This window comes from Artemia franciscana, chromosome 21, assembly GCF_032884065.1.
Source record: "Artemia franciscana chromosome 21, ASM3288406v1, whole genome shotgun sequence".
NCBI lineage: Eukaryota > Metazoa > Arthropoda > Branchiopoda > Anostraca > Artemiidae > Artemia > Artemia franciscana.
Window position 1 is genome coordinate 20,781,861 of NC_088883.1, and position 15,056 is coordinate 20,796,916.

Genomic DNA, 15,056 nt, shown 5'->3' on the forward strand with positions numbered 1-15,056 from the left:
CCCATCCTACCTTTTTTTAAACAATTACATGCATTGATATTTTTCAAATTTGTCGAATGCGTTGTGCATATCTGAGCTGCTGGGGTAAATATTAAGCCTTCCTTTTTCACTTCTTTTTAGGGATAATTTTATTGTGCTTCCACTTTGAGTTTACCTTATTTAATTGTGCTCATTTTACCGGTGCTTCCACCTTAAGTCGCATTTTTTTCAATCATCTTATTGGTTGAAACTCGAAATTATCTTATCAATCATGTCACAGCAATAGAACACGGAGAAAAGTATTTGAAATAAAAAGGATTTGAGTAAATTAACGACAACAGCACTGCTAAAACTGTTCATCAAGAAACTGAATGAAAGAAAAGAGAATAAATTGTTGAGATCGCTCTGGAACAGAAGAAATTTCAATTGACCACATTAAGATCCTCTTCCCTCACCCCCACCACTAAACATCATACAATTGTCCCATTCTTTATCGTGGATAGGCACTTATCAGCATTTTTTCTTCTTTTTTTTCGCAACACCCCTGAGAAACGGATACATCCGGGTAGATTTTGGATCCAATGATAAATATAATTAGTTTCGTTGTACTAGGAGGGGGGTGTATCTTAACTAAATTTTCATTTTGTTATCATTTGATAATACAATTGCTCATAATTTTTAGAGAAACTAGCTTATTGACACCTGTGACAACAATTTGAAAATACGCAGATAAAAAAAGTAACAGCTGAGTTACGACTTGAACCACCACTCCCACACTGACTTTTACATTAGTAATGATCAGTAGAATATGTGGTGAAGCAGTCGTGAATTTTCAATCTAGAATCAACCCTTTCAATTGACAGCCCCAATAATGAAAAAGTGATATGTTGTTGTAATGCATGGGTGAGCTCGTCAGAGGTAGATCCAGGATTTTCTTTAGGGGGTGCATAATAGATTTCTTCGTTTAACTTGTGATAAAATTGAGGGCCTACTGACGACGGTTGACAAAATCCAGACATTGGCAGACCTACCTCTAAATAAAAGTGCGCAAAAAATACCTGAAATGTTGGTGGGCTCTAGTATATCTTACTCCCCTCTCTTTCATTTATGTCAGCGAAATACCATTTATTTATAGCATTCTTCTAAAAGATGGAAAGAAAAGAAGAAAAGAAGAGAAGAAAATAAGAAAAGAAAAGAAGAAAAGAAAAGAAGAAGAGAAGAAAAAAAAGAAAAAATAATCAATTACCTGTTGCAAAACATTTGGCAATGTTCCACCTTCGCTTAATCTTCCCCAACCGGTAACAGTTGCGTTCATTCCAACAAGTATATCATCACTAGATGGCAGGCAAATAGGTGAAATAGTAGGACTAAATTCAACCGGTTCCTCTAAATGTAATAGTGCAATATCATATTCATACGTAAAAAAATTATATTTAGTGTGAACAATTTTCTTCGTCACTGTCCTTTCCACAACTGGAAACTCCTCTGTGAGTGAAGATACGTCATATTCTCCCAGTCGAATCCTGATTTGAGTAAGCAAAAGGCTACAAAGAACGAAAATTGATTAAATTAAAACAAATAATAATGTGGCATTGGACTAGTCTAAAAGTGGGCTGTAGATGTAGTGTACATATTCTTTTAAATATCCCCTGAAAGGAAAACAAAAAATGAAATATTCTTCAAAATAGGTGATCTTGTTTAATTCTCAGATATAATGTATATTGACGCTTTCAATCTAAAAACGTTATACTGAAGCAAATAACGTTGTATTACCAGAAATATGGTAATTTCTGGTAATAACAAATTTCTGGTAATAATTTCTGGTAATAACCAGAAATAAAATTCAGAAATAAATTCAGAAATAAATTGTAGCAAATCTAATGGTAAATGATCTTATTTTGATACATCGATTTACTTGTTTTTATTTTGTTTTCGTTGTTTCTCTCCTAATCTCCAAATTAGGCCATTGGTGGGGTTAAGTTCGATCAACATTTGTACTTTGCTAGGAAAAATTGATATCAAAAGGTAAATGGTCATATTTTGATATTATTTTCATATCACCAAAATCCACAAACACTATTAATAAAAAAATGAAATGTAAAAGATAAAAAAATAATAAAAAAGGAAAAGGATGCGGCACTAGACCCTTAAGGTCTGAACCGGCGGTCCGCCTCGAGGCCCTTCAGTCAGGAAGTGCAATGGGGGATGAGGGCCAGCTATCCTGTACTTTGCGATACTATTAATACTTCCCTAATAAGTCATATTTCATAATTTAACAATATAAAGATTTACATGTTTTTATTTTGTTTTCATTGTATTTATTCTCAATTGAATCGAGTATTTTCCTCTACGGGTTTCATTATTTGAATTGGAAACATTAGTCACGACAATCACGTTAATCACGACATCGGAGATCCTTGACTATTCTCTGAATAAACGAATGGACCGATAATTTATTTAGCAAAATAAAAGCCCTATAAATAAAGTATAAACTAGTTAGAACCTTATAATATAAGATAAATAAATTATACAAAAACTAAAATAACCAACAGGAAAAATTAGTTGAATATAATAAACAGAAATAAGTTAGAATTAGATAAAATCGACATAAAAAAAACATGCCTTCCCACCCCACCCAATTAACTCTACTGATAACAAGCTTGTGGTAGAAATCTCACTGACCTTAGAACCACTTTCAAAACGTTTTATTAAAATTCTGACAACATTTTTGTCTCTTTTTGGGTTTCAAAATTTATTTCAATACCCTGTCTAATATCCTTTATTATATATTCCTTTTTGGATTAGTATATAGACGATTTGCATGCTCGCATTGCTGCTGCTGATTGCTGCAGATAAGTTCCGGTTCTGGGTCCAGAATCGGTCTCAGCTACCAAGCTGAGACCAATTTCACTGCGCCACTACAGGGCATTATGTCCTTCATGAAAGCATCTCGACTGAGTATTCCAGGAATAAATATTAAATCACTTTTAACTGCTATACTTTATAGATGACGTTGGTATTCATGCTTTTTCTCTATCAAACAACCCTTGAAGAGAACTGTAAAAATCTACTAGGGCTACTAGAAGCCAATGCTCGAGAAGAAAGAACTTAGATAACAATATACATAAGCAGATTATTTTTTTACGATGGTTCGGATTGCATAAAGTCCATTAGGATTAACATTTCCCACAAAGGCTAAAATCCTGGGAAAATTCGCTTCATTTTAGAAAAAAAGGGGGAAACATCCCACAAAAGAGCGTTCTATTTCTTTTTGTGCTCTCTTTGGGACAAAACAAGAGCTAAGAGCTCATATGACACTTGTGACGAGGTTGAAAGAGCCAAGAGCTCATATGGCATGAGCTCTAGCAAAATTCTAAGAATCAACAGATTGATTTAAAAGGAAAATCAGAGGCTTAATGCCGGTCGGGATTTGAAATAAGAGCTCTGAGACACGAGGTCCTTCTAAATATCAAAATTCATTAAGATCCGACCACCCACTCGTAAATTGAAAATACCTCATTTTTCTAATTTTTCCTCTCATTTCAGCCCCCCGGATGGTGGAATGGGGAAAACAACTTTATCAAGTCAGTTTGTACAGGTCCCTGACATGCCCACCAATTTTTATTGTCCTAGCATATCCAGAAGCACCAAACTCGCCAAAGCACTGGACCCCCCTAACTCCCCCAAAGAGAGCGGATCCATTCCGGTTACGTCGATCACGCATCTACGGCATTTGCTTATGCTACCCACCCAAGTTTCATCCCAATCTTTCCACTCTAAGCGTTTTCCAAGATTTCTGGTTTCCCTTTCCAGCTCCCCCCAATGTCACCAGGTCTGGTGACCGAGACAAGATTTAAAATAAGAGCTCTGAGACATAAGTTTCTTCTAAATATCAAATTTCATTAAGATTTGGTAACCCTTTCTTTAGTTAAAAATACCTCAATTTTTCTAATTTTTAAGCGTTTTCCAAGATTTCCGGTTTCGAAGATTTCTGTTTCCCCCTTGCAACCCCCTATGTCCCCGGATCCGATTCAAATTGAAAATAGAGCATCTGAGACATAAGATCTTTCTATATATCAAGTTTCATTAAGATTCGATCACCCATTCGTAAGGTAAAGATACCTCAATTTTCACGTTTTCCCCATCAAACTCCCCCAATGTCACTGGATCTGGTCGGGATTTAAAATGAGAGCTCTGAAGCACAAGATCCTTCTAAATATCAAATTACATTAAGATCTGATTACCCGTTCGTAAGTTACAAATACCTCTTTTTTTCCAATTTTTCCGAATTACCCCCCCCCCCCCCCCAACTCCCCCAAATAGAGCAGATCCGGTTCGCTTTTGTCATTCACGTACCTTGGACTTGTGCTTATTCTTCCCACCAAGTGTCATCCTGATCTTTCCACTCTAAGCCTTTCCAAGATTTCCAGCCCCCTCCAACTTCTCCCAATGACAATGGTTCCGGTCGGGATTTAAAACAAGAGATCTGAGTTACGTTTCCTTCTAAATATGAAATTTCATTAAGATCCAATCACTCGTCCGTAAGTTAAAAATACCTCATTTTTTCAAATTTTTCAGAATGAACCCTCCCATTAACTCCCCCAAAGAGAGTGGATCCGTTCCGGTTATGTCAATCACGTATCTAAGAATTTTGCTTAATTTTTTCCACCAAGTTTCATCTTATCCCTCCACTCTAAGCGTTTTCCACCATTTCAGGTTTCCCCCTGCAACTCCCCACAATGTCACCAGATCCGATCGGGATTTAAAATAAGAGCTCTGAAACACGATATCCTTCTAAATATCAAATCTCATTAAGATCTGACCACCCGTTCGTAAGTTAAAAATACCTCAATATTTCTAATTTTTCTGAATTAACCGTTCCCCCACTCCCATCCAGATAGTCGAATAAGGGAAACGACTATTTCTAATTTAACCTGGCCTGGTCCCTGATACGCCTGCCAAATTGCATTGTCCTAGCTTATCTGGAAGTGCCTAAACTAGCAAAACCGAGAAAGACAGACTGAGAATTTACTGTTGCTATATGTCACTTGGTTAATACCAAGTGCCATAAAAAAAGAGTACGCCAGACTAAAATGGAGAGTGTGGCGTGAACTCTTAGAAAGATCACGACACAACCTGGAAGCGTGTTTATTTAAGTTTTTTTCATGACTGATCTCACCAAATATGTGGTCTTAAAATATCTGGAGAGGGTTCATTAAAAGGGAAATTACCGTTCTATTGGCCTTCTTTCTCTAGGGGTGATCACATATCTGTTATAAGAAATTTTAGACTTCACATATCTAATTTTAGTAGCATAAAAAATAAAAATTGCAAAATTCAATATTTTATAGATTGGAGCTTGAAACCTCTCTGATATGTTCTTCTCTAAAAGTATAAAAAAAAAAAAATCAGAAAAGGGCTCATTCGAACGGAAACTGCAGTGATAGCTTCAATTCCGAAAACTTCCTTGATTATGAGGAATAAGTTTAAAGTAAGCCTGCGACATGAGTACTGTGGACTGACAGCTCCACTTTTAGAGCAGAGTATTTTAAACGTAACATAAAATTACGTTTACCTTCTCACAGGCACGACGTTGGGGAGTATTTTAATGGATGTGCTTTGCAAGAATGATTGTCATTCTCCAAGCCTTGTAATACAACATTAAGATTAAACATAAAAATCTGGTTTTGAGAGGCAGGCTGGCTCCTTCACATTTAAGAGAGCCCTTGATCAAGCTCTTCAAAGTAGGAAATCATAAAGAAAGAGCATCTAGAAACTGAAACTAAAAACTGGTCTTACTACAACGTACGTATGAGCAGAACCTATTGTTTATACTGATCCTAAATATGCGAAATTTACTAATTTAAAATTTACTCATACGAAGCGTAGGAAAACTTGATTTATCAAGAGCACCCGGTAGGGGGAAATAAGTACCCTCGATAGGGGGCATTTAGTAAAAACGATTTTAATAGGTACTTAGTAAAGAATAATGTGGCCTACATGTATTTTTTCTTCTTCCTCTATTTTTTTTCTTCTAACCACTTTGTATAGGAGGGATAGTCATAGAGAATTAAGAGAGGCCTTATTGAATTGAAACAGAAAGCTAATAGAAATTGTTATGACATCATTCCCCTGTCGAATTCTATTGAAACTAAGGGAATCACGCGAAAGGATGATATTATGTCATTGTTTTCTGTTTTTGTTTTTTGTTTTTTTTTTTAACAAAAAATCATGCCGACTTCTTTAGTTTCATAAACTAAGTTAAAAAAAGATTTCCTCTTGTAAGGCTTATTGTGTGTATTAAAAAAAGAAAATAATCAATAGAAAAATTCATTGGTGAAGTAAAGAGCGTTGAAATTAAACAGTTGAAGTTTAAAACAGATAATAAAAAAAAATAAGTTGGAATTTAAAACCAACAAAAATAATTTCTTCACGGAATATCCAAGATATGTGAACAAAACTGGCTCAAATAATTTTGATATTTTCAAAGATCTTTAGAATTCTAAAAACTAGTGCTTTAATGGAAAATGAGCTTAGTTAAGCTTTAAAAAAATCTAATTTTATACTAAACATACTAACATCATGGCTAGTGAAACAATACTAACTTATTTTCCAATTTTATGCAAGTAACTTCTGAAATTTTCTGCTCCAAAGAGATCATCTTATTTTGTGTTTTAGTAAAGTACTATTTTTTCTATTTTTGCTTTCAAGGAGTTTTTCTAAAAAAAAAACAAAAAAACATTAACCATAAAATTATAAATTTAAATGTTTTCAATAATATTTTTTATTATATTTACATTATTATATTTAAACTTATTATTTTGCTTATATTTATATTTTTATTTTGTTTATAATTTCATAATATTAAAATATTTCCATAAAATTACAATTTAAATATTTTTGGGAGTTGAATACTTTCTGTAAAAAAAACAAAAAAACAAAAGGGTAGTAATGCCAGAAATATGTCGAATGGTGTGGAACATCAACGAAATTTTGAGCTTATTTGTCCTGTTGGTTGTTAAAGGGAGGCACTACCCCGCTCACTCTTTTAGGCTTTGCGATAAGTTTCAATAGTTTGTAATAGATAAGAAAACTTTGTTTATATCACAGATTTGTTTGTTGGTGAATAATTTTATTATTTTGTAGAACATTCAGGCGATTCTGGTGAAAATTCATGTTACTTATTGAATTATACTTTGGGATAGTTAACAAGTGAAGTATAGAGAAAAAAACGGTTATAACACTCAACAAAGCAGTGGACAAAAAAAACAATAGATTTTAAATTATATTGATCCGACTTTTAGTATTTTTGTTATTATATGTTTGAAGTTGTTTTTTTCTTTCCTGCTTTTTCAAAAATATTATACTCTTTTTTCTCATTATTTTCACCTATTAAATTCTAGAAGTGAAACGCAGTGTGGTCTAATAAATTATTTGGGATAGTTAAAATAGGTTTAAATTTGTTTATGCTTTGCTCCATTATTAGATACAATAAAATAGGCGAATCTTCGGTAGCTTCTTTCCAATGTTCTACACCGTAGAGCACGGTATCTTTTCTAATATTTTATTTCACGGCACTATGCACTATCAACATGTGTAAATTTATATTTGCTTCCTTTATAAAAAAATCCTTTAAATAATTCGAACATGTCTTTACCAAAAGTCTTGCATAGGCTTATTTAAGAGCAAAACACTTATTTCTTCCTTTTTTTTTTAGCAATTTGTGTTTCTTTTTAAACCTATAGTCTGTATTTTGAGTGCTTATTTCATGTTATCTATCAAACAGTCCATGGTAAAGAACTTTGAGTAAGGAGCGACTCATCCCGATTGTAAGCGAAACTCTACAGCAGTGGTTCTCAACCTTTTTTTTTTTCATGGACCCCTATTCCCTTTTTTTATCTTGGTGGACCCCTTCATAGCTATTGGACATAAGAAAAAATTTTTATTCTTCACTAATAATAAATTTTAAGGTTTTAATTATCAAACAAATAGCATACGATTAAGCTTTATCTTTAAATGAAAATTAATTTAATACAAATAAAATATCCAATATTATTTATGTAAACTGGACAAAAAAAGCAGTTGAAATTAAGTGTGTGATTAAAAAAACAGAAAAGGCATGTTTATTCAATGAGATCCCTGTGGTTGATACTTTTCGACAAGTTTCTTTATATTTGGTTCTATCAATGTTAATAATAGTCGAAAGATCACCCCTTTTCACAATGTCAAGTCTATTACAAGCTTTTGATAAAATTTGAGGAACACGACTAAATCCCGCTTCAACAAGATAAGATGTAGGAAAAGCAATAACGTAGAACTGCGCTTTATCCCAGAGCAAAGGGTACTTTATAGCAACATCATTTGTTTTCCATATATTGTACTTTCCATCTTTGAATTGTGCACGCATTATTTCATCACTTTGTAATTCGATGATGGGCTCTTGCAAAGCTAACTCTATTTTGGCAACATTAACTTTGAAAGGAATTGAAACCCAAATCAGTATATCCATTCCGAGTAGGTCACTAAACCGATTCAAAATAATGTAAATTACAGTAGAAATTGAATTCTTAAAAATAAAGAGCGTTCTGAGTTGGTTTTCTTCATGGACCCCTAAAATATCATTGTGGACCGCCAATTTGTTGTGTTTTGCCTGTGGACCCCCGGAAATATTACATGGACCCCGGTTGAGAACCACTGCTCTACAGGAAGGAATGTTGATAACAATAGATAGGTCAAAAGAACTAGCTTTCGATGCTCCTTAATCAAATAAAACTATGCTGAAAATTAATTTTTCAAAGAAAAATAAATAACCATATTAAGCTTAAGACAAGCAGAAATAATTCTAACTCAGAACGAACAGGAATTACTATTTAAGAATAGATGAAACCCAAAACAAACAGAAATTAAATGAACAATCATAGCAAACAAAATACAAAAGGAACTAATTGAATTAAAGAATAAATCTCAAAACAAGCAAAACTTAGATTAAATATTCGGGTCAAACATAAAACGAACAAAATCAATACAAACAAGAGTTTGGCTGCGTTCCCTTCCCCTCCCCTAACTGTAAAAGCATAAAAGCAATTACGTCATTTGAGCTTTATTGAAAATGAATTATATTAAAAATATTTCTTTTTGTACTGAGTTGCTGAGCTTTCAGCAATCAATATCATTATATATCCAATATTCAGTTGAATTTATTAGTTCTTTCCTAGAACTGTTCAGGACATATACTTTTAATAAAACACCAGTGACGCAGTAGGGTTTAGACTTTTACAGCTAGGGAGGGGAGGAGACAGAAGCCAAACTCTTCTTTGTGGTGATTTTTGTTTGTTTTAAGTTTGATTTGAATATCCAATTTAAATTTTACTCGTTTTAAGATTTATTTATTCATTCATATTAGTACCTATTAGGACCTTTTTGTTGGCTATGATTGTTTATTTAATTTATGTTCATTTCAGGTTTCTTTTATTCTCTAATGGTAATTTTTTGGTCATTTTGAATTTGGATTATTATATGAATGCATTTCTTTAGTAGTTAAGTTTAGTAGGGTACTTAACTTATCTTTGAAGAAATTCTTTTTCATAAATTTTTCTTAAATTGATATACGAAAATGTCTTTTTTACCGTTTTATCAAAAACAAGCTTCTTGTCTTGTGCCTTTTGGGTAAAGCCAAGTCTTGAACTTTCGGCCAAATGTAGTCACAAAATAAATTAAAAAAAAATTGTGGCAGATAAATATTTGAATTGATTAATTTACATTAAAAAAATTGTGTTGAGCCAGGATAGAACCAGATATAAAAAGTGACTCAAACAGAAGGAAAAAAATTACAAACGGAACACGTTCTAAGCCATTCCTTGCGACACGAGGGATTGAACCGCTGACCCGTTGATCATGAGAACAGCGTTTATCCACCACGCTGTCACAAGGTATGAGGTTATTTTATTTTTCTAAGAGTTCACAAAATTTCAATGGAAAATTTATAATAGCTGATTTGTTTTTTCCATGGGACTGATGGTTCAGCAAGGCAATGGAATATTTTCCAATCATGAATTTGATCATTTAATTTTCTTCTTTACTTAGCTAGGCTAGTTTTCTTAATGTGTTCCTTTGTTCTTCCGATATATGACTTATTTTGCGTTATTATTTTAGTTCTGTAGTATTTTTTCTCTTTTTCGGCATTGAAACATTAACATGTTTTCTATATTATATTCTGTTTTATTTTATTTCCTTTTTTGATAAACAAAATATGAATCGAATTATCAATCTGTACATAAAAATATGTCAAAATTACCCCATGGTAAGCAAAAAATACATTCTGCTATGGCACATATTATATGGCATATGTGACATGTTATATTGACATATTATATGACATATTATATGACATTATTATTATACGACATTATATGACATATTACATGGTACATATTAGCAAGTTTTGGGTTTTTATGGTATTTCCGTTTATAGAGGGGTCCTGTATCGTGTCTTAATGTGAAATAATTTTTATCTCTCTGTATGCATGGGATTTACCTGGGGGGTATTGAATTTACCAAAAAACCTGGGGTAAGTTCGATCTTCTTGAGATAGGTTACTTTGATGCCGTAACTCACAGAAACAACAGAGATTGCGAGCTTTCTAGATTGTGAAGAATATTACCAAAAGCAACATCCAATAGTTTTTATTGTGACACTAATTCCTAAATAATTTCGAGGCAAAATTAAGCTGAAAAAACTAGATAAGGGTTCAGGATTATACTTCATCCTAGCTTTTCACTAGTTCAAAATCCATCTGAACATACCCTGAAAGTTTCAACTTGATAATCTAAACCCTTTCTGAAATATTGCTGGTACTCCCTTTTGACAATCTGCATCTTCATAGTACGTTAAATCAAGTTCAACATACCCCTAATCATTCTCTGAAAGCTTTAGCTTAATACCCTTAGGTTCAATAGTACCAATGGTTGCAGTAGCCGTAGTAGTAGCATTAGTAACACTATGCACATAGCACGTTTTGTTTTTTTTCTTCAAATCCTCCTTAACACACACTAAATAATTCAACTTATTTCCGTAAACATTCTGATTTAGTTCAATACTGTCAATACTGTATTATGCACATAGCACCTTTTGTTTTTTATTCAAAATCTCCTTAAAACACGCGGAATAATTCAACTTATTTCCGTAAACATATCCTGGGCCATTGCTGTTACGTCCCTTTAACAGCCTGTATGCACATAGTATATTCTGATTTAGTTCAATACTGTCTCAACATTCTTTCAAATTTTCAGCTTAATACCCTTAGATTTGGTTGCAATACTATAGGTAGAAGCTATAATGATAGTAGCAATATCAGAAGTATCAATAGTTGTGGTAGTAGTAGCAGTAGAAGCAGTAGTAGTAGCATGCAAATATTTGCTTCTTGATTAGTTCATTATCCTGTACAACCAGGCCTGTATGTTTTAACTCATACTCCAAGCCGTTCCTAAGAAATTGCTGATATGCCCTTTTGAGAACCTGCATGCACATAGTGTGTTTGATTCAGTTCAACCTCCTCCCTGAATATCCCCTGAAATTTTCACCTTTATACCCTTACCCTTAGGTGTAGCAGTAGTGTCAGGAATAGTAGTAGGAGTATTATTTCTAGTTGTAGTAACAGGCTACTAACAGCAGCAGCTGTACATCTAGTAGGAGTGGTAGTATGTTACCTTTTGGTCAGTTGAACACCCCCATCATTAAGCCCTGGAAGTTTCAACTTAATATATCAGCTGTTTCTACGATATTACCAATATACCCTTTTGATAACCTGTATACCCATAGTGTTTTTTAATTTAGATCGACTTCCTCCTTTACATTTCCTAAAACTTCATTTTAATCCTCTTAGTATTAGTTACCATAGGATAATTAGTTGGAATAGCAGTGATAGTAATAATGGTGGTAGGTAGGGAAGTAGCTCCAGCATTTTTATTTGGGGCAAGAGGGGTCTCCATCCTGAGAGTCAAGGGGCATGGGCTATTTAATATTTTTCTCTAAACTACTACCCCTCCCGAAGCAACGCCTTTCGATCATATTGCCTTTTGATCAATTGGTCCAGCTTAAAACGCAAGGCCATTTTCGACAAACGGCATTTTGAAAATCTACATGAACATGCTATCTTCTGATTTAGTTCAAATTTCCCCTCAATATTCTCTTAAATATTCGTCTTTATACCCTTAGCCTTAGTAGTACTAGTATCATAGTAGTAGTAGTAGTAGCGATAGTAGCAGTGTTGTTTTAGTAGTAGAAGTAAGAATAGTAGTATTGGCATTAATAACAGTAGTAGTATGTACATATTGTCTTTTGTTTAGTTGATAATTCCCCTCATTATGCCTTGGAAGTTTCAGCTTGATATGGTAAGCCATTCCTAAGATACTGTTGATAAGCCCCTATGACAATCTTTATGCACATATTATGTTTTGATTTAGTTCAGCTTTCCCATCAACATTTCCCGAAATTATTCACCTCGATATCCTCAGCCTTAATAGTAGTCGCTACAGAAGCAGTAGTTGTAGTATTGCTAGTGGTAAGAGTGGTAGAACAAGGAGTAGTAGTAGTAGTAGTAGTAGTATTGTACGAATTTCGCTTTTTTGGTCAATTGATCTCATCATTCCCCACCCTCATCATTCCATGAAAATTCCAACTTAATACACTAAGCCATTCCAGACCTACGCCGTTTTGACAGCCTCTTTACGCATAACGCGTTTCGATTAAGTTCAACACTCCCCTTAAGAATCTTTGAAAGCTTGACCTGAATATCCTAGGTCTTTTTGAACACTAAAGGCCAAGCATGGCCTCTTTCTAAATTGCAGATACTATATGTAAACAATAGGTGAATTGAATAACTTATAGCTACTGCCCCGAGGGCTCTAGGGAGAAGGTCTTTTCACCAAGTGCCTTGGTGAAAAGAAAGAAATAAATAGATAATACACTTTGTCCATTTTGCTCTTTACTTAGACAGCGCTATTGCGCTGCTTATTATTCCAAATTTATAAAATTCATTAAGTTGAACATTATTCATCAAAGCTAAGATCCTGAGAAAGTTTGTCTGATTTTAGAAAAATGGGAAAACACCCCCAAACATTCAAGCAATCTTAATGAATTTCACGCTATAAGATTCAGCCTATCAGAGAATCCTACTTTTAAAGAAGTGCATATCAGAGAAGTTTGAAGCTCCAATCTATAAAATACTGAGTTTTGCATTTATTTTTTTTTTGCAGCCAAAAAGATTACAGATGGGTATTTATTGTGTTCTCTCTTTACTTACAGTTTGTTACGACAAAATATTTGATCCAAGACTCTCTTGAATGCAAAAGAGGACTACTACTGTCCTCTTCAATCCCTGTTTCTACATTCAAGTTTAATATTCGTAAAAAAAGGTAACACGTGCATCCCCTCCTGGAAAATTCCCTGACGGAGTTTGTGATACCCCCCTTTCCAAATCTCATCTTTTATGTCGGTGTTAGAAAAACAAGTATTCTTCTGCAAAGAAGGGGATCACCCTGCAGCACCTACATTCAGAATAAGTCAAAATAAAGGGAAATTCGGGATTAAGTTCTGTGTTTCCAGAACTTCTTTTATGTTCACCTGAAGGCTCCTGGAGGGCCCCATATTATGGCATAAAAAACAATTTTTGAGGTATCAGGCTCTCTCCCCCCCCCGTACAACCTACTAAATGATCTGTCATCCCTGCTCCGTAACAGCTTATACACAATTATACATTGCAGTTCAGAATTTTATCAGAATAATTTCTATTATTTTTAATTTTTAATGTGGCTCCTTATTTTCAGTTGAAAACTGTTTTTTTTTATTTCTGATCGTTCTTGAAAACATGTCAGGGAATCGTCCCGCCCCCTCTTTTAAATTTTTCCTGGAAAATTTGCTCCGATAACTTTCCTCCCACAAAAAATTATCCCCGTGGAAAATCCATCTCCCTCGCAGAAAATTCGCTCGAAAATATTTCCGTTGAGGACACTAGAACTTACAGCACGATCGGTTCATTACGGTCACCCCTAAAAAAAAGAAAGAAAGAAAGAAAGCAAATAAACACCCATCTATGATCTTTTTAGTGGCATAAAAAATAAAAAATTGCAAAATTAAATATTTTATAGATTGGAGCTTGAAACCTCTCTGATATGTTCTTCTCTAAAAGTAGGATTCTCTGATAGGCTGAATCTGATAGAATGATTTTCATTAAGATCGCTTGACTTTTTGGGGGCGTTTTCCTAGTCAATCGGAAACCCTAAAAACCGAGATTTATGTATGACTGTGACGGCAAAATCTATTATTCAGGTTGATTCTATTATGTATTAAATAAAAAAAACAAGTTTTTTCAACTGAAACTAAGGAGCGACATTAAAACTTGAAACGAACATAAATTATTCCGTATATGAAAGGGGTTGTCCCTCCTCAACGTCCCACGGTTTACGCTAAAGTTTGACTATTTCTCACAGCTCTACTTTTTAAAACAATAAAAAACTTTAGCGTAAAGAGTGAGGCGTTGAGGAGGGGACAACCCCTTTCATATACGGAATAATTTCTGTTTGTTTTAAGTTAATAACGGCGAAGACACTATTGTTCTTCTTGTTTTTTTTTATTTAATTTCTGAACGTTTTGAATTAAAACATGTTTTGATTTTGGCTCACCGCACATGAATAATTAAAAATAAATTGGCATATTATTATTTTTTTTTTTTTTTGCCAAAATCCTTTCTCATAGTTTTGATCGGACGATTTTGATAAAAGAAGGGGTGAAGGAGGAGGTCTATTGCCCTCCAGTTTTTGGTTACTTAAAAAGGCAACTAGAACTTTTTATTGTTTTACGAGCGTTTTTATTAGTAATAGTCATACGTAACTTACGAATTAACTTTCGTAACAAACTTCTATATTTTTATATTTTTATTACGAATATGAGGGGGTTCGCCCCCTCGTCAATACCTCACTCTTTACATTAAAGCTTAACTTTTGTCCCAATTCTTTAAGAATGACCCCTGAATCACAACGTCCGTAGAATAAATAGTTGAAATTACTAAAAATACTTTAGCGT

At 33.7% G+C, this 15,056-nt stretch overlaps 1 protein-coding gene across 7 annotated transcripts in view; it reads right to left on the reverse strand.

Annotated features, from left to right (window-relative positions):
• LOC136041009 (serine proteinase stubble-like) overlaps positions 1 to 15,056 on the reverse strand; it is a 163,752-nt gene that overhangs the window by 45,633 nt on the left and 103,063 nt on the right. For all 7 annotated transcript variants that reach the window (XR_010620938.1, XR_010620937.1, XM_065725506.1 and 4 more), the window contains one exon: positions 1,226 to 1,523. Coding sequence is in view for 5 of the 7 variants with exons in the window: in XM_065725506.1 (XP_065581578.1) it covers positions 1,226 to 1,523 (298 nt within the window). In the remaining 2 variants the exon portion in view is untranslated. The remainder of the gene's footprint in view (positions 1 to 1,225; positions 1,524 to 15,056) is intronic.